The sequence below is a fragment of the Lissotriton helveticus genome, chromosome 8 (assembly GCF_964261635.1).
Source record: "Lissotriton helveticus chromosome 8, aLisHel1.1, whole genome shotgun sequence".
NCBI lineage: Eukaryota > Metazoa > Chordata > Amphibia > Caudata > Salamandridae > Lissotriton > Lissotriton helveticus.
The window spans coordinates 67,839,931-67,860,966 of NC_136069.1; the positions used below are offsets into that span (position 1 = coordinate 67,839,931).

Consider the following 21,036-nt stretch of genomic DNA (forward strand, 5'->3'; position numbering starts at 1 on the left):
AACCCTAAGGGCTTGTGTGTGCGCAACATATGTGCACATATCAATTTCAGGGGTGCAACAGGGTGTTCTTTGGAAGCTTTAACATGTGTTCATTAGTTTGTGTTTCAAACTGAGGTGGATGAACCCAAAGTCTGGCTACAAACTGAATAGAGTGAAAGAGCTATTCTATAAGAGCTTGAGTGATGATATTGACGCTTGACTCACCATTGGGGTAGGGTGTTTCACAGAGGGTGATAAAGTCCACAATTGGATGGTCCATCTCCAGCACCGTGATTGCTTTCCCGTGCATGATCGTCAGGCTGGGTCTCCTACAGGCTTTGTCGTACGCGAGTCCGCCCGAGAAGATGACGAAGGGCTCACTGCAGGATTACAAGCACAGGATGGCATATTTAGGAGACCGCTTTGCTTAACCTTCACATGGGGCTAGTTTCAAAAGTTACTTATTGCTACAAACACGTTCCCATGAATTATTACATGATCCCTCTTGAAAAACATATACAAATGTGAAAAATATAAATAAAAGCATTCAAGAGTGGTACAGCGTGAGGCTGCGGTTGAAGCAAGTGCTAAATATTAAATAATAATTGCTATATAAAAAAACGATATGTATGTCGAACATGCTCTAATGTTAAATATTTTACTACCCTCAATGGAGGCAGGATAAGCAAGCATGCAAAGTAAAATTTCCACTCAATTGCACAAGACCCTTATTCACTAATGCTGTGTGCAATTGGGTCATGACCCTTTGTATATTAAGTAAAAAAGCCCTGTCTGCGCCCTGCTTGTGCAAAAGCATTGGTCTTCCCTCGAGCCTCAGGTAAGAAAGTCACTTCCTTCATTTCTCAGCAGAAAGGTTGGTCCTCTATCGGATGTTCTTGCTAGGGGTTTCTCTAAATAGCTTATCAGCCCTGAAACACACCTATTCGAATTTAGGAAACTTCTTAAAACATGACTCTCTACCCAATATATATCAGTTTATGTTCTTTCATCGTGCAATATTAACCAGGTTTCCTCTACATCACCAGTCAGCTCTGTTTATGAGGGACAGTACACTTTACAAATAAACATAGCTAAATTGAATAAATGTATATACCATACCTGTTTTTACACGTCTTGTACTCTACTTTGAGAATGGGTTTACAGGGTTCGGGCTTCCTCCCATCTCTTGGAATTTTTCCTAAGAAGCAAAAACACAGCATTACCCTTTGTGAAATCTCAACAAACCTATAACAGTGTAAAGCAAAAGTGAGCTACTGTTCCATTTCGAAACAAAAGCAATACCCAAACCTTAAGGGGAGATACACAGGACTTACAGCCACCTGCTGCTCTGTACTGAATCAGGAATATGAAGACCGTGGCAGTGTTTCCATGGAGGGAAGCTTGCAGCCAACAATAAAACTTTCATAAAGTTCAGTGAAATTGAACACCAGTTTGATCCCTATCAGTTAAATAGTTGTGTCCATAACTGGAGTGTGTGTTTTGGAGTTTGCCAGGCAGCATGTAACATATAGAGGAACTTGTCAACAGAGAACCATTCCCTTTTGCCGCACCACGCACACGTGTTGACCATTGCCATGGATGATGTGGTTTTGTGAATAAAGGAAGAGCAGGCTTGACTAACCCTGTCCAGGAAAAACCCTCTTGACAAAATGGTTCAATGAAACCATCATTATGAGTAGCACCCACAAGGTTTTCTTCTTAATAATCCAGAAATACCATTCCATATGCATTTTTGGGTAGTTAGAGGTTGGTTAGCCCACCAAGCACTCCTCATTTTTATGAATCATCTTCTATACTTTATTTCTGTTCCCTCTGCTCCTCTTTCTTACTTCTCCTTTCTCCTAGGCTCTATTCTGCAGTTTCTCCTCCTGAATGCTCAGGTAGCGGTAAAACTAGATTGTTGACCTTGTACCTAAGTTGCTCTTCACAAATCTTTAAATTTCTCATTCATTTATATACATTTAGGAATTAAGAAGGGTTTTGGTATAGCAGTTAGTATCCTGAAGATACGAATTCAATGTCAAGTCAATAGGATGTCATTTAGATGATCCATCTTTAATTTAGTATTTGTTAAGTATATATATATATTTATTCAAATTCAAAATAGCCCTCCATTCCTCAATCATAGACAAAGGAAAGCACCAGCACTGCAGAATATATTACATCTATTGTTTAATCGAGTGCCACTACTTGGTTCTTTCCTTTGTCGATGATTGAGGATTGGAGGAATATTTTGAATATATGGGAGCAGGTTCCCTTTTATCATATAACGGGACCATTGGGCGTGAGCAATATCAAGCCAATGTGTTGAGCTTTATTTAGAACCATTTAGATGACTGATCTTCAGCATGAGCTCCCTACTTTAGTATTTGTCGAGTAGGAGACTCCCCCCGGAAGAAAGATATATATACACACACATATATATATATATATATATATATATACAACAACAACCTCATTCACAACGAGGAGAGACAACGCCATGTGGTGATTTCATCTGCTTTTAATGTCGATCTTCAACGCGTTTTGCCTGTACCAGCAGGCTTGTTCACAAATAAAGTTTTAACATTACAAAAGCACCATTTTTAAAACCCGTGCATTTGACATCGGTCACGTGAAACTACACAATAATGAAGCAAAAAAACTGACTCGTAGTTTATCTGTCCAATGCTCTTCGTACACCATAGGCATAACATGAATAAATACTTACATTCTGTTGTCAATTAACTTAATAAAAGGTATATAAACTAAGTAGAATTTCTATACTCAGTAGACAATTATTAATGGCACAATGGTGGAAATTACTCCATACACCTCCTAATTCATTGCGCCTATTGTCCATGACACACGAACAGTTCCTAAGGAGTTTTACACGTCATTTGTTTTTCCATTGGATTTAACCAATCTCAAAACACACAGTTAAGCCCAAGTGGACTAACGTAGAATACTACAACAATCAAAAAATGGCATATAATTACCACTATTCCCTAGTGTACGTGGAATTAAAGCCCAAGTGGGCAATGTCACACTCAGCTAGCCCCTTGTAGTTATCAAAAAAGAGTAATTACCTAATAAAATAAAAAAAAATTATAATAAAAAAAGTGAATGTGGGGGTGCTCTAAAAAAACTCAAATGAATAAAACGGGTGTATTTACAGGAATCCATTTACAGGTCTAAACAATTCCTCAATTCTTTACATACAGTTCTGACAATATATATACAAAGTTCCCTTATAGATGAGTATACAAATCTTCTTCTATATTCAGACCAGCAGGGATTTTTGAATTTAACTCCACAATATACCAAGATTCCAATTTCCGCCGTTTTTTGGTTCGATCTCCGCCTCTATTATTTGGCGGAATGGCGTCAATTACAAAATAGACTAAACTTTGAACATCTTTGTTGTGGTATCGTTCAAAGTGGGGTGCTACTGGGTATGTCCTGTCCCCCTTCTTAATTGCTCTAAGGTGTTGCAGAAAACGCTTGTGCACAGGTAAAATAGTGCTGCCAACATATTGTAGATTGCATGCACACCTCAAAACATACACAGCATACTCTGTTTTACAATTAAACTTTCCTTGAACTTCTTTACCCTCTTGGACAGATCTAGATTGTAAGTCGAGACATTTTTCCCATGTGCACACGCTTCACACTTTGTGCACCTTACAAAACCGGCTTTGCGTGTCAACCATGAACTATTGACTGTGTTTTTCTTCTTGGAAATCGTGTTACTTACTAGCATCTGCTTAAAAGAATTTGCCTTGCGGAAAGTTGTTAAAGGTTTTTTAGGCACTAAAGTTCCTAGTATTAGATCATTTCTAATCACATGCCAATGCTTTGTCATAATTTTTCTAACGGGACTGTGTAGTTTATTATAATCCGTGATCAATCTACACTCATTTTTGGTGCTTTGTTTCTCTTTAACCTTTCCTTGTTTGCTTCTTCACTTTCTCCATGGAAGCCTGTAGGCACTTTTCAGAGTAGCCTCTATTCTTAAATCGATTTCTCAGTTTCATCATTTCATTATCTTTAACTTCAGGTTCACTACAATTGCTCAAAACCCTTAAACACTCTCCATATGGAATACTAATCACTAGATTAGACAGGTGGAAACTCCCTGCATGAAGCAATGTATTACCAGCCGTCTCCTTTCTAAAGAGCTTTGTCTGTAGTTTGCAATCCTTGACATAAATAGTTAAATCTAGAAAATGTACAGACACATCGCTCACCGTACTGGTGAATTTAAGGTTGAGGCTGTTCACCTGCAACTTGGAGATAAATTCATTTAATGCTGTTGTAGTGCCTTTCCACACAATAAAAAGGTCATATACTCAGTAGACAACTATTAATGGCACAATGGTGGAAATTACTCCACACACCTCCTAATTCATTGCGCTTATTGTCCATGAAACACGAAAAGTTCCTAAGGAGTTTCACACGTCATTTGTTTTGCCTTTGGATGTAACCAATTTCAAAACACACAGTTGAGCCCAAGTGGGCATATAATTACCACTATTCCCTAATAATGGAGTAATTTTCATATGGACTAATGGGAGGAGCAGGTGGTCCGGAAGCAGTACCAGGAGGAATGGGATAACAATATTCTACACTGGAGTCGGTATATAGACGACCTTTTTATTGTGTGGGCCTCCTTTAACCTCCGTTCTGTTGATATCATGCTATTGAACCAAGAAAGGCAGCGGGCTCTCTGAGGCGGTAACCTGAAATCGATACATGGCTCTCCATCCAGCCACATTTATGAATTAATCTTATTTTCTCTGGGCCTGATGCTTACAAAATTTATCAATTTATTCCTGCAGGTTTATTCCTACGCTTGGAGAAAACAATTTTCTTTTTTTAGAATTCGCAGTTTGCCTGAAACAGTTCTGGAATTCTTTTGTGAATAACAAGTTCATTCCTTTTAAATGTGACATTCTCATGTGTCAACTTAAAAGGTATCAATAAATGCTTTGGAAAAGTGCAACTGCTCTACAGACTTTTCACCTTCTTACTTTTTTTATATCTCTCCACTGGAGAAAGCCCTTACCTTATGAACACCAAATTTGGGGGTGATTCTTCCACTCCTCTCATGGACACAGATTTACTCGTACCCCTGACAGGAGGATATCCACTAACAGAGTTCAATGTGTGAATATGCCATAGTGAATATTGACAAACTTGCAGGTTTGTGCATCTTCAACTGCACAGCAAGACACCCTTACCCTGGAACCCTCACTCTCGTCCCGGGTAAGAATTTCTGCTCGGACATAATACTACACCAGAACAGTGTAATATTGATAATATTAATAATGTTATGTGTCTAAATTTGGTGTAATTTTACATGTGAACAAATGGCTTTGCCAGTTTACATTAAAATGCTGCGAATTAAATATGTGAATTTACACTGAAAATAAAGCTTGTGTGTATCTCATGTAACTTTGTGTAAATGTAAATATAAATTGGGCTGTAATCTTTAGCCATGTTTTTAGACTAAAATGTTAGCTAAATAACAAAAAAAGTCTCCGTACAATGAACTGTAATGTAATGTATTGTAACCTAAAAAGAACAAACATGTACAACATTATGTATTTGTAGATCATATATCACAAATATATTGGAGATACAAACGTATATTTTTTAGACCATTACCAAATAAAATAAATATATATTTTTTGTACCATACATATTGTTATCAAATAGTTATTCCTGTCTGATGTCAGTTCATGTCCACATGATATCCTTGTTCCTAATTTCCTGTTTTTCCAAATAATATTAATTGGGCTGTCAGTGACTAGGTGTAAATTTAAAAACGTCAGCATCTCATAGTGTAGGTGGATGCGGCTGGCATAGCTGCAAAATCGTCCCCTGTAACAAAATCGGCCCAAACCGACCCTTTCAAACAGCTCAGCTACACCCCCAACCGCTTGGGGGGCCCGTCTAGCACTTTGCCAGGGCTGGTTTTGGTTCCCAGTCCGGCCCTGGATGGGGTGATCCTGTGAATACAGAGAAGTTGTTTCAAGTCCTGGGCGCATACATGGAAGCGGCCCGCTGTCTTGTTTTTTTCTTTTTTACTCTTCGTAGTCTGTTGGTGTTCTGTCGAGAACCGCCAGATACGCTGATGTACTGGTAGTGATGGCTCTGTAAATGATTCCGCTGGTTTTGGAGGGAGGGGCTGATGTGGTTCCAGTAGGATGGGGGTGATATGAGCATATTTATTCAAGCCCTGGATGAGAGCTGATGGGGCATGTAGAATGCTCTTAATGGGTGGCAGCGTGGAGTGGTGCGGCCCATGGAGCAGAGCGTTACCAGCATGCATATGCAAGAGTAGGAGGGCTTGAACAGCAGTTCTGTAGTTGTTTTCTGGAAAAAACGTTTTCAATTTCTTTGGAAGAGAGAGCTGATACTAGGGTGTCTTTGCTTGGTGACAGTGTGTTACTTGATGGCGGGGTTGTGTCTAGGGTTATTGTAAGTGACTTAGCATTTCGTGAAAGTGAAAAAGGTTCGTACTGTTTATTTTTTGTTCTTCTCAGCAAATAACAGGAATTCTGGCTTGGCAGTGAACAGTGAGGATTGAATCTAACATTGTTTAACTAATACATGGTCCATTTGGTGGGGCTGATTGGTTGTTTCAACATAACCTTTTATGCCAATGTGGACGATACTCAAGTTGTTGTCAGATTTATCAGTAATGTTAGAATTGCACCTCAAAGCTATTTCTAGCTGAATTGTTGTGTAGTCTCTCTTCACCATGACTCGAACAAAATCGGAATTTGGATCTTGGGCAACAAGCTTACACCTTGGTCTGGTTATGTAGGCTGCCTGACATCGGCACCTCCCCTACCCTAGTGACCAGTGCTTAGAGCTAAGGGGGTGTATTTGACACAGAGGCAACCTTTCCAAACTGTAGGAAAGTAGGATCTACTTCTATGGTTACCCCCACTTTTTGCCTGGTGCTAAGCTGTATTGTGACTAGTCTGACTGGGATCCTGCTAGTCAGGACCCCAGTCTATCTGCTTTCTCCCTAAATTGTTGTGTTTAGTACCTAGGTCGACTCCAGGTTGGATACTAGGGTACCGTTATCAGTCCCTGGTACATGGCCCTAATGTACCTAGGGCATAGGTACCCCTGAGGTCTCCCATGGGCGGAAGCATGCATTATACCACCCATGGGAGACCATGCAAAATGGATCTACAGGCCTGCCATTGCATTCTGTGTAAGTTGGTGCTTGCATGACTTACTTAAGATATAGGGTTACTATATATAAGGGTCACTGCACTTAAAACCTATAAGTCACTCCTATAGCAGGCCATTGTAATCCTGAAGGCAGGGTGCTTAGCTCTAAGTGAGAGGGTGCCCCTGCATGAGCAAGACACCCCTGCAGCCTACGGAGTCCATTCTCCCGGGTTGTCAGTGAAGCAGCCATATACTATATGGAGGGACACCACGTAATCACGCAATGACCATCTCGAAAACGGCTACAACGAATCCTATCATGTTTGGTATCAAACATGTTGGAAACACACCCCCACACAGTAAATGGTGTGGGAGGTATGATTCAAAGCACTGGAGGAGCCCTCGGTTAGGCTCTCAGTGTTCCCGGTACCAGTCTTCTAGACCCGAACAGCACAAAATGGTTGCTGCCAACCAGAGACACATTTCTGCTCTACTGCTGCGGAGCCAAGCTCAAGCAGAGGAAAGAGGAACAATAGGCATCCTGTCACAGGGAGGTGTGACCACCTCCTAGATAGGACTTAGAGTTTTAGGACCGTGTGGGTGCGCTTGCCAGTGTCAGAAAGTCTGCATGAGGGGCACACATGGTGTCCCTGTGCATAGTCCAGTTCAAACCAGCTCTGGGATCCCTTGGCTCCTGCTCTGAAACGAAAATGGACAAACGACATGGAAGTAACCTACCCCCTGTCCTGGAGGGTCCCCTGAATCTTCCCAATCCTTTCCTTAGGGTACTTAAGGGCTTACCTGGGTGTAGGTCCCTAGATTAATCGTGGGATAAGATTCAGATCAGATACGACTGCAGTTCTACCATCTGGGCACTCTGGACTTCGATGGACATCTTTTGGGCCTGACTTTGTCTCCTTTCCAGTTTGCTGCATCGTCTGTGCCTGTGCATCATACAGGAACCTTCCAAGGCCTGTGAAGCATCAAAGACACCTGAAGTAATCTTCTTGAGAGTGAAGGAGTCACTCCCCTGAATTTGCAGGCACCGCAACTAAGCTGAATGGTCTGCAGATCCTTAGCTCCTCTGGACTCCATGGCTCTGTAACACAGGTGGTAGTTTTCCACAGCGACCCAGGCCTGCTCTACCCTCTCACCAAGTTTGCGGCCAGTATCCCTCGTGGAGTTTGCAATAACTGTACCCCTGTGTACTGCGTCCAACTTGCAGTTGCAAAGGCTTGTTGGATTCCTTGCAGGAAGATCTTCGGGCTCCACATAGCCCCAACCTAGAGCACTTCCAGTGACCAGAATCTTCAGCCACACCCAATCGTGTGCATCGTATCCTGCATCTTTTGGTGAGCTGCTTGAGGTCCTCTCGCGACTCCAGTACCTCCGGAATGTGGGTCCACTTGAGGGTCACACTTATTTCTTTTGGCCTCCCCTGATTGCTCGGGCCTGCCCTGACTCCCCTGCCTTTGATGAGTTCCCCTAGACCTTGCTGATCCCTATGTTGCTCCATCTCTGATTTCTGCATGTTGGTGCTCCCGCCAGACACCGACCCCTCAGCACTCGACATACTTCGTGGGACAGCTCGTACCTGGGTCCTGGTGTTCCTCAACGTCGCCTGGTCCTCACAGGTGCAGAGTCAAGGTCATCGACATCTCCCCTGAAGCACCTACATCGGAGGCATTCGTCTTCCAAGTCCCCTGGTCACTCCTGAGTGACATAGACTCTGTCCCCTCTGCTTTCAAATACTCCTCTTCAAGAATCTATGTTTGGATTCCCACGGACACTTTCTCCTCTTCCAGCAGTGGCACTTTCCTGAAGTCCTCCACAGGGTTCGACGGCGGTTTCCGACACCACTTCACATGTATGCACCGGATTCCCTGGTGTAGGTAACGTGGGTACTAGGGTATCCATGGGTGTAGTGGCTCTCCAACCTTCTGTCTTCCAAGGGGTTTCTTCCGGGTCCACTGAGAAGGGTCCTTAATCTTTAAAAATTGAACCGTGACTGGCACATAGAGTTGTACGGAGTACGCGGTTGTGTTTCCACACTGCACATGCTCTCCGTGGGGTCTACGCACCTTGGGTGGTTTCTTTGGGTCCAAGACCTTCTACAGCCTCTCAACACTGTCTTGATCCGAGTCGTGGTTCTTATACCACCTTCTTAGTATATGGTTTGGTCCCCCCCAGGGGCCACTGTGTATTACATGCTATTTACTGTGTTTCTTGGCTAACGTATTGTGTGCATTGTGCATAGCTCTATGTGGTAGATATTTCTATGTGTTAGAGAGTATTATATATTTAATACATATTTTTATAAATACTTTATGTGGTTCTTTTCACTTAATCTATACTATAAGATTGCATTCTGATGAAACAAGCTGCTTTACACTCCTTCTGGACTAAGCCTGAAGGCTACTCTCCACTGCTACCTTTTAGTGACCTTTCTAAGACCTCTTGATTCACCATAAGGGCTGTCTTACATTAGTGGACATCATATACCAGGCCAGCTTCTTACACGGATGTATGACGTTACAACGCATACTTTTACAACGCCTACCTTTACAACGCGGTTTTTACCACGCATACCATTACAACGCATAGCGCTTTGGGGTGCTGGATAGTGAATAGTTTAATTTACTATTCCAACTCCAGTCGTGGATAGTAGGGAAGGTTATTGGATAGTAAATTAACCTATTTCCAATCCTAGAGCGCCCCCCAGAGCAATGCGTTGTAATAGTTTGCGTTGTAAAAGTTGCGTTGTAATGGTAGGTCGTTGTAAAAGTTTCGTTGTAAACGTTGTATACCTTCTCACACAAACCATGTTTACAAGCTGACGTCCTCTTGTTTCTTCTTTATAAAACTTTCAAGGAAATTCTCCCCTGTACCAGGAAGTCTGTGGTCCTGTGCACCATTGGGTCAAGACTTGATCACGGTGACTCTGTTACACTGGGGGTTTCTCAATAGTAGATCCAAATGCAGCAGCTTGTCCAATTTCGGGTTTAGTAAGAAACCTTCAAATAATAATGAATCATTTTTTATTTTTCCTTCATGGTTTATTGCAATAGAATAGAAAATGTCTTACTGAGTAATTTAGCTGAAGGCACTAATGTCGGTCCAAATACCAAGCAGCTTCGTCAAATGGCTCATAAGATATTAGAAAGAAAGCAGTTTTTGTGAGTGGGAAGCAATGCTTAGACATACAGCCCCCCTACAATGACCTGTCCGTGATGCGGACGACCTGCAGTGCCTGATAACTGCTTCGTCTGACTGCTTCTTTACTCCTACTCTCTGAAAGTATGGGGGGAGGCATGGGGGCTGGGGTTAAGGAACTGCCCCCCGGACCCCCTCCCTCCATTATTACCTCACTAATACAACCTTTTTCAGTATTAAGTACACAAAGGGCTGGACTCACGAGTGCAAGTAATTCACAATGGAGTCCCTTCACTGTATCTGCATTTACTCCTGTACACCATCGCCGACAATGGGCTGATAGTACACATGAGTAAATCCTACTCAAGGGCGGGTGTCGGGGCCCTGGGATGTGATGCCCTGGGACACCCAGAAACGAAATCTCCAGGTGAAATGGCAGGGAAAAATGAGGAATAACCGTGTTATGGACAAAATATAAACTTACAGTAGGGGGTCGATTCCGATTCGGGAAAAACCGCTCCGAATAGCCGTTCGGAGCGTTTTTCCCATACGAATCGTACCCTGCAACGTCCCCCGTACGTACAACGAAGTACGATTCGTACCAGGAGCCATACTCCGTACGAGTCGTACAAGACACCGTACGACTCTAATCTCCGTACGATTCTCCCTCGGAACCCGCTGTACGCGACATCTGTACGGTTCGCGGCTGGTTTTTACGACCCAGCAAGTACAATACGTGTCGGGTACGGACCGTACAACCCTTTTTCTATGGGAGCTGAAAACAGCCGTAAAAGCAGAGTTCGCGCCGAAACAGGTACGGAACGGGCCCACCGGGTATGGTGAGTACCCCCCATGATCGCAGGAGTACGCACCGTACCCCTGCGATCATGGGGTGTACGAGCCGTACCCCCATCGTACAATGGGGGTACGGCTCGTACACCCATCGTACATGGGGTACCGGCTCGTACACCCATCGTACATGGGGTACGGCTCGTACACCCATCGTGCAATGGGGGTTCGCTTGTACCCCCCATGATCGCAGGGGTACGGTGCGTACCCCTGCGATCATGGGGTGTACTGACCGTACGGTGTGTATGTGTTTGTGTGCTTTTCCGTATGACTCGCCCTTACCTGACGTGGACCGTACGAATCGCGTCCTCATACCCCGTTCCGGATCGTACTCGTCGGGTCGTACGGCATGTGTACGAGTCGTACGGTATGTGTACGAGTTGTACGGTTCACGGTTTCAGCCTTGCAATACGTACGGATCACGACGATTCGGACGGATTCACGGAATACGGATCGTACTTCGCGACTCGGACGGACGGGTACAATTCGTACGGAGAGGGCTCCGGATACAAATCGTACGGACGTTTTTTTTCCCGAATCGGAATCGACCCCTAAATGTACACCTGCTCACATAAGCCGCCCTCGAAGGCACTGTGGTAGCAGACACTCTAGAAGTGAGTGGTATTTGTCCTGTGGGCACTGCAGCCTTGAGTCATTCAAAGGGTTCAAGCCGGAATCGTCTTCTATTACAAACCCTGGAGGTCATGGGAACCCTGTTCACTCCTGGCCCGTGGAATTAACAGGCACCGTAAGGGGGGGCTGGGGGTTCAGGACGCACGTCCTTGGACTGCACTTTCAGGAAGCCTTAAAGGGGCCGTTCTCTATGGACCCTTTACCCAGGTGGTCCGGGTGTTTCTGCATTTTTATCCAGTCCCATAAATTCTCTCTAGAGGGTGCTGAACGCGCGCCCGAGGGGCCCACTGGATGCACGACTCTGCTCTGCCTGTAAGAAATAAGCAAGAACAATGAAAGAAGCCGCTTTTTAGGCCCTGCCCCCTCCCTTCATTCTGATCCAGAGGTGGCAGTTGATGACATGTATCTTTCCTCAGTGAAGGGGCTCCTGTGATTTTTGAAAGCGCTGCTGGGGACCTTGTCCCGAGGCCTAAAGGGCAGTCAAGCAGCGCCTGGCGGGTTGGCCTGACATGTCAGTGTGTGCCACGGTTTTTAGCAGTTTGCGGGCCTGCTTTAGCGCCAGGTGGGTCGGATTTTAGCAGTTTGCGGGTCTGCTTTAGCGCCAGGTGGGTCGGATTTTAGCAGTTTGCGGGTCTGCTTTAGCGCCAGGTGGGTCGGATTTTAGCAGTTTGCGGGTCTGCTTTAGCGCCAGGTGGGTCGGATTTTAGCAGTTTGCGGGTCTGCTTTAGCACCAGGTGTGCCGGTTTTTAGCAGTTTGCGGGTCTGCTTTATGGCCAGGTGGGCCGGTTTTTATCAGTTTACGGGCCTGCTTTATGGCCAGGTGGCCCGGTTTTTATCAGTTTACGGGCCTGCTTAATGGCCAGGTGGGCCGGTTTTTATCAGTTTGTGGGCCTGCTTTATGGCCAGGTGGCCCGGTTTTTATCAGTTTACGGGCCTGCTTTATGGCCAGGTGGGCCGGTTTTTATCAGTTTGTGGGCCTGCTTTATGGCCAGGTGGGACGGTTTTTATCAGTTTACGGGCCTGCTTTATGGCCAGATGAGCCGGTTTTTATCAGTTTGCGGGCCTGCTTTATGGCCAGGTGGCCCGGTTTTTATCAGTTTACGGGCCTGCTTTATGGCCAGGTGGCCCGGTTTTTATCAGTTTGTGGGCCTGCTTTATGGCCAGGTGGCCCGCTTTTTGGTGGGTCGGTTTTTAGCAGTTTGCGGGCCTGCTTTATGGCCAGGTGGGCCGGTTTTTAGCAGGTTGCGGGCCTGCTTTATGGCCAGGTGGGCCGGTTTTTATCTGTTTGCTGGTCTGCTTTATCGCCAGGTGGGTCGGGTTTTAGCAGTTTGCGGGCCTGCTTTATGGCCAGGTGGGCCGGTTTTTAGCAGTTTGCAGGCCTGCTTTATGGCCAGGTGGGTCGGTTTTTAGCAGTTTGCGGGCCTGCTTTATGACCAGGTGGGCCGGTTTTTAGCAGTTTGAGGGCCTGCTTTAGCGCCAATAGGGCCTGTTTTTAGCAGTTTGCTGGCCAGCTTTATGGCCAGGTGGGTCGGTTTTTAGCAGTTTGTGGGCTTGCTTTATGGCCAGGTGGGTTGGTTTTTAGCAGTTTGCGGGCCTGCTTTATGGCCAGGTGGGTCTGATTTTTAGCAGTTTGTGAGCCTGCTTTATTGCCAGGTGGGCCGGTTTTTAGCAGTTTGTAGGCTTGCTTTATGGCCAGGTGGGTCGGTTTTTAGCAGTTTGTGGGCTTGCTTTATGACCAGGTGGGCCGGTTTTTAGCAGTTTGCAGGCCTGCTTTATGGCCAGGTGGGTCTCTTTTTAGCAGTTTTTGGGATTGCTTTATGGCCAGGTGGGCCAGTTTTTTTCAGTTTGTGGGCCTGCTTTATGGCCAGGTGGGCTGATTTTTAGCAGTTTGTGGGCCTGCTTTATTGCCTGGTGGGCCGGTTTTTAGCAGTTTGTAGGCTTGCTTTATGGCCAGGTGGGTTGGTTTTTAGCAGTTTGTGGGCTTGCTTTATGGCCAGGTGGGCCGGTTTTTAGCAGTTTGCGGGCCTGCTTTATGGCCAGGTGGGTCTCTTTTTAGCAGTTTTTGGGCTTGCTTTATGGCCAGGTGGGCCAGTTTTTAGCAGTTTGTGGGCCTGCTTTTACGGCAAGGTGGGCCGGTTTTTAGCAGTTTGTGTGCCTGCTTTAAGGCAAGGTGGACTGGTTTTTAGCAGTTTGTGGGCCTGCTTTATGGCAAGGTGGGCCGGTTTTTAGCAGTTTGTGGATCTGCTTTATGGCCAGGAGGGCCGATTTTTAGCAGTTTGTGGGCCTGCTTTATGGCAAGGGGGGCCGGGTTTTAGCAGTTTGTGGGCCTGCTTTAGGGCAAGGTGGGACGTTTTTTTAGCAGTTTGTGGGCCTGCTTTAGGGCAAGGTGGGCCGTTTTTTAGCAGTTTGTGGGCCTGCTTTATGGCAAGGGGGGGCCGGGTTTAGCAGTTTGTGGGCCTGCTTTAGCGCCAGGTGGGCCGGTTTTTAGCAGTTTGTGGGCCTGCTTTAGGGCAAGGTGGGCCGGTTTTTAGCAGTTTGTGGGCCTGCTTTAGCGCCAGGTGGGCCGGTTTTTAGCAGTTTGTGGGCCTGCTTTAGGGCAAGGCGGGCCGGTTTTTAGCAGTTTGTGGGCCTGCTTTATGGCAAGGGGGGCCGGTTTTAACAGTTTGTGGGCCTGGTTTAGGGCCAAGGGGGGACAGTTTGTCATTACTGGAAACTTTGAATGCAGGAAACACAGCCGCATGCAGTCTCCCTTACTTCTGAAGATGTTACAAAACATCACAATCTTACAATTTTTACATCACCAAGGCCATCTGATTTATAAGCGCCACTTAAAAAGCAGGTTCATTAGACATATAAATCTCATATCCTACGTTTTATTTGTAACGCTATTTCAACCTGACAAGTAATGTGGATGTTTGTACTTTGGACGGCATAAAGAATTACAGAGAGCAATAAACTGACGAATGGAAAATGCTGAATTAATCTCAGACACATTTATTCATACTGGGTTCATTCCATTTCATTGTGTGTTTTTATTTGTTTTTTATTACATTGCCAGCACCATTCCAGAGGGGATCGAATCACACGCAAGCCAGCGTGGAACTGCTTGGCCGCATCCCCTCTGAGTGAGAAAGGGGACGACGACAGAAAACAAACGATGGAAAAAATGCTTCAATTAATCACAGACATTGGTAATTAACTACTATGGTTTATTCCATTGTTTTTAGCTTGTCTGTGCCACGCAAGGGTCAAAGACTGAGCTGCAAATGCTGGGCTCTCGTTGCAATGGCGACGCCGAGCTACACAAAGTGGAATGGGCTTGTGCCCAGGCAGTGGTTCATAATACATCTAGGGCCATATTATCAAGAAAGGGCGATACATTAGCGTCGCTTTTATCGGCAGGAAACTGCCGCTAAAGTGGCGATAATGGGCTTGATAATATGCCCTTGTGAATTCCCATAGAAGCCCAGGTTCTGATGTTAACCTTGGCTTCTATGGGAATTCACAAGGGCGTATTAACAAGCCCATTATCGCCGCTCTAGCGGCAGATTTCTGCCGATAAAAGCGGCGATAATGTATTGCCCTTTCTTGATGATATGGCCCCTAGTATTTCCATCCAATCCTTCTGTGCTTTAACGTTCTACAGGTAACAAACATCCCATTTCCAGAAACACAGCCCTGCATCTTGAGGCACGAGGCAGCAGGACGAAAGCTTGCTTTTTAATCATCATTTGTTGTTTCTTGGCAAATATTTCGAAGAATTCCCTTTTTTAGACTGAAGCCTATCAAGACATTTTTTTTTATAAATTAGACCACGTCCACGGGAATGACTGGGTCTGTCACTACTTACTATGGTGACAAATGATTACATTATTTACTAAAAGTTCCACTGCTCTCAATCCAATATTGTTTCAATCCTTACACTAGGGGGAGAGTCCATCTCCATCAGACAGCCAATCCAGGGCCCCAAGGATGTTACTGGGAAATGTTTTAATCCCTGCAACCAGGCCCATCTCCCCTATCCCCAGGCTAGCTGGCTATCTCGGACCATCTTGGAGAAGGAATGGGAATTTAAGAGTGAAACATGGAGTAGTGAAATCAGAGTCCTGGAGCTGCTAGTAAGTCATTTAAGTATTACTTCCTCATCAATTTCCAGTCCTTACACAATGGAGTAAGCTAAAGCCACGCCTTAGCTTGAGCAAAAAGAACAGGGTGAACTAAAAGGCACATAGACAAGAGACGATGTTAAAGAATCCGTATTCATATTTGCTTCATAGTGGAAAGAATTCTAGAACTGAAGTCAACAGCACCAGCATCCTTCAACTAAATGGATGGTCAACGCTGAAGCGTCACTCAGGTGCCAGCCCCACACACCTCAGCCAAAGAAGCTCTCTGTGTCTCAGCACGACCCAAGTCAAGTCGCAGGGGACAAGGAACGTTTTGTAACGTATATGCCACCATGGAAAGGCAAGATCTCGCCTTACGTATCAGAGCAGGCGTGGAGGGTTGGAAAACGTTTCTTGCCAAAGTTCACAAAATAGGGTCGAGCCACCGCCAAAAAGCAGTCACTCTTGGCACACAAGTCACAACTGCCCTTCTCACATCCAAAGAGTGAAGCATAACCTTTCACTGGTGTTTCTGTAAAGGGTCCACAGACAAAAACAGGTCCAACTAGGTTCTAGGGGGCATATTAGCAAGGAATTGCGATATTTATCGCAAAACGTGCTTTCGCGTTTATTGTTATCGCTGGATATGTTAGCGGAGAACTTGCTATTAGCAACGTTTATCTCCATTGTGCTAATATATCCAGCGATAGCGGCGAAATGCCTGAATATCGCTGGAAATCCAGCGATATTCACACATTAATGCCAATGGGGACGTAACCTGACAATCCACCTCCCATTGAAGAAACGGGTAAGTCATGTTTTTAGCAGGCGTTAGATTCTAGCAATAATCGCGCTTAGCACAACTTTTTTTATCACTTTGCCTACCTTGCTAATAGGCGATAGCTGTGTTAGCGACTGCTTTCAGTCGCTAACAGGTTGGGTACGCCCACTTTGCATGTCATTAGCGATAAATATCGCTAACATACAAAACGGGCCCCAAACCGGTCGCTATCGCCTGAAAGCTGTCGCTAACTGCTGCTAGTGACAGCTTGCTGATAGGGCGATAAAAATGTTGCTGCTTTACCGGCAAAAAGTGCTGCGATATTGCCCTTGCTAATATGCCACACGGTTCTACCGATCATGACGAGAAATGGCAAACTTTTTGAACAGTGTAAAGTATAAGTTCGAAATGTATACACAACTCACCGATTTATCTAAATGATTTATTGCCAACCTGATGAAAACATAGGCTGGCTCCAAAAAACCTGAAACTGCTCTTGTAGGAAAGAAAAAATATGCATCACATCTGCTGCCACCGGAGCTAGACCCTTGAGATCACATCATCCGCCAACATGAAGCACAGTCACAGGAGTATCTGCTTATAGAGCTCTGTGGTGCAGTAACTAGCCTGATCCTTTGATACTGAATGGAACATCCAATCATCCAATTACTGATGTCAGAGAATGCCCATCTTGTGTAACACAACCACCAAATAGCCAAACCATGCCACGTATCCTGGGTGCAGACTTGAGACCAAATGGCAGGACAAAAAATTGGAAATGCTGAACCGGTTCTGCAAATCTCAACAATATCTGATTCTGATCCATAGGAATGTGGAGATAAGCAACATGCAATCAAGTTTGGAAAATAATTCTCCTTTGTGAAACAATGGAATTCTTTTTTGAAGGAGGCCTATCTTGAAGTGCATTATCCACAATCTGTTCTTAACTCTTTTTAGACCAAGTACTCGGTTATACGCTCCTGTAACTTTATTTACTAGAAAAAACAGCCTGGACTCCTGTGTACGGTTCTTCATCAGGAACTGGCATGACCGTTCTCTTCATAAGTAACATAGTTGTAACTTCTCCTAATGCATGTGTTTTGGAATATGCTTCTGGGATCGGGTATAAGGATGAATTCAGAATCTGGGAGCATGGAGACAAAGTTTATGACATATCCATCTCGAATAATACCCAGCAGCAACTGAGCTGTCTTCTTCCCATAACGGACAAGAAGCCACCAAATCAATCTGGATTCTCCATGGTACCTCATGATCAATGCTATCTTTCTATTCTGAACAGAAGAAGGCTGAATGAACTGTGTTAGCTTGTATCTGATTTTCTATGCTGGAAACACTTGCAACAGGAGGTTCTATATGTGCAAGAAGAGTGGTTGTTGTTGATCAGCCTCCAGAGAAAGATGAACTAGAGGCCTTTCCCTTTTAAGGCAAAGCATGCTTTATGTCTTCTAATGATGTCATCACAGATGAACCAGAGGGTCTAAAAACTAGATGATTCCTATGGAAGGGATGTTTAGCAATACCGTATTTTCTTCTCTATCACGTTCCACTCTCTCATCCACATATGCGTTCTTGCTACCACTGATGCTAAAGCACAAGCAATATCCAAAAAACATGATCATTGTTCCACTTGAGCAAGTAGATCACTCCCTCCGTAACACTAAAAATCTTTCAGCAAAATTGAAGTTGTGTAAACTGTGTAGGTGTCTGCCCTTGTGGCCTAATTCTCTCCATACGCTTCCAAGAACCATATCTATTGGGGAGGCTGGGGGTCTAGTGTTTGTCCCCTAAAAACAGGGTTGGATGGGGATCCAAAATAAGCCTGGGCACCCTAAAAAAAGTGGATGGTGGCAGGGTTTGGTTCCAGATTAAAATGACAAACTGTAATTCATCCTTCAGGTGGAAGTGTTCATGTGACCTCTTCTACATTGGTCCAACCACCAGAAAGGTTAAGGTATGAATGCAAGAACATATCAGTACTTTAACAGCTAAAAATATCACCGCTCCACCAGTCCAACACTTTAAAGACACGAGGCCTGGGCCACCTATGGATTTTGAATGGACGGTTCAGGAAACATTGGACCAGGGGCTAAATACAGTGGAAGCGGTTTTACCAAAAAGGGAGCCTCGCTGGATTTTGTCTAAGGAAACTGATAAAAATTGCCTTAATAAATGAATTGAGCGGCTCAAGATTCGACCATCAATCTAAACCTTGTTGTCATCTAAAGAAGTAGATATTGATTTCTGGATGCTGATTACGTGTGTTATCCATTTTTTGCTACCGATTGAACTATATGATGATTTTTGTGAAAAAATTGAATTAGGGTACCCTTTTTAGGTCTCGGTACTATCCGGTTCGTGAGAACCGGAAGTAGAGAGATCTTATGTTTCTTAGAGGGGCTCTTGATCCCGCCTCTAATTTCGGCTCGCTCCCATTGGCTGGCTTCCTAAAAGGAGGCCAGCCATTGGAGGAGAGAGCCGTCACTCCGATTTAGCCCCGTCTTTCTCGGATTTGGGGGCGTCATTTTTGCTGTTCGTTAGACAGTGACGTCATCCGTCACTCAGACCAGCAAAACCACGCCCCCAAATCCGAGAAAGACTAAAGCAGGCGGGCGCCATTTTTTTTTCTCCTTCGACGAGCTGCAGGACTCCCTTCCTCCTCGCCTGTGCTGCCGGGCTCTATTCCGCCTTGTACCCGTGTATTTGCGGGGGCTTGGTATCTGTATTGGGGGGGAATGCCGGGTTTGTGTTTTCGCTGCCACTTGGGGCAGGGCTTGTTTCCTTTAGGGATTGCTAACGCCTTACATCTCACAGACCGCATTCTTCCAGGCTTCAGGCACGACCGAAGTGCATACCAAAGCTGCTGGGATCAGATCGCGACCATTTTACAGGAGCGGCTGAAGCAGGTAAGGCTGTGTTTTGTAGTCGAGTTTCCTCCCATAACTCCCTCCCCTTCAACTGTACCCTCTCTTTGGGCCTGTTCTACCTCTGAGACCAACCCGGATTCTTCTTTGTATTTCTAGGTGTCTGGCGAGCAGGTGCTCGTCAACGCCGCTCTCCACTGCTGCGTGCCCCGTCTCCGTGGAGGCCTCGCCGCCGCGCCGTGTCCCCCTCACCGCCGGTGCCTGGCAGTGACTCACGTCCGCCCCACCACCGAAAGCTGAACAAATGGCGCTGGATAAAGACTTCCAATTGTTCGCACGGCGCTGGTAGCGATCGGCAGCTTCACACACGTTATAGAAGTCTGTGCACACACAGGACTGAAATCTGTTGCCATCCATTTAGATAATGGGTTCTGTGTTTGCAGGGGGAAAGCCGTTGGCATGTGGGCATTTTGGAGTGGTTTATATCGCAGGCCCCAGGCCTTCCCCGAGTGTTCTGTTTCACTGAAAGTAAAGAGGTGCTCAAAATGGCGAGTAGCTGGAATAATGTGTTTTTGATCCGATGTTGTAATCGGTTACTATTCTACTATGTGTCGGGGTTGTTGTTGGCTTTAGTCGGTGGTGGTCACTGTATATTTTAGGGCTGGTCACGCGAAAATATACTGCGCATGGCTGAACAGTCGTTTGTTGCGCTATGGTGACTTGTAATTTCTGCAGTGGCACCTCTTATTCTGGGTGGATCGTAGGTGTACGAGGTTGCTCGTGATCAATGCGTGTGGACAGATATGGAATGTGCGGAAGCTCTGCTGAAAGTGTGCCGAACTGGTATTAATGGGTGCTGAACGTGGTGGCGTAGTTCACTTGCCATGAAGGACTGTGCTGATGTGTTGGCTGCACGCCTGTCAGTTGGATTACTCCACGTGAGTAGTTGCCTGTTCAGTCAAGAGAGCTGATTTTTGGGTGGAAGGTATTGACATTTTTGTCATGTTGAAATGGGGATGGGGGAGGCGGTTATTGACCCAGACCCCAGTGAAAATGTGCAATAAGTATACTGCGTGGTAGGTTTATTTGCATCTAGCAGTGCCTCACTTAAATGTCTAATTTAAAGGACTACCTGCCCTCTTGGAGTTTCACTCGAGCTGAGTAGTTTAGTGCTTAACACTTGATTCCGTGCCATCCATAAATGAACTGATTTTTCTGCATCGTTTTGACTTGTACACACGTTATATAAAAGAGCTAAGCATGCGTTGTCTATTTCAGAAGGCTGTGTTTTAAATGTGCTTTGAACCATTTATAAAGAACTTACTAATAATTATTAATACTCGGAAGATTTTTGAGGGGAGTCGTAAGGTAACTAAAGACTGAGAAAATCATGTTTAAAACGAATTCCTTTATATTTTGCATGCAGCTCCCCGAGGCAATATGCTTACAAATTTGCTCA

The 21,036-nt window shown here is 45.0% G+C and overlaps 1 protein-coding gene across 1 annotated transcript in view; it reads right to left on the minus strand.

The window, feature by feature from the left end:
- Positions 1-21,036, minus strand: part of STXBP5L (syntaxin binding protein 5L) — a 1,741,945-nt gene that overhangs the window by 863,566 nt on the left and 857,343 nt on the right. The window contains exons 9-10 of the mRNA XM_078656640.1: positions 1,099-1,177; positions 205-359 (exon numbers count right to left, since the gene is read on the minus strand). Coding sequence (XP_078512766.1) covers positions 205-359; positions 1,099-1,177 — 234 coding nt within the window. The remainder of the gene's footprint in view (positions 1-204; positions 360-1,098; positions 1,178-21,036) is intronic.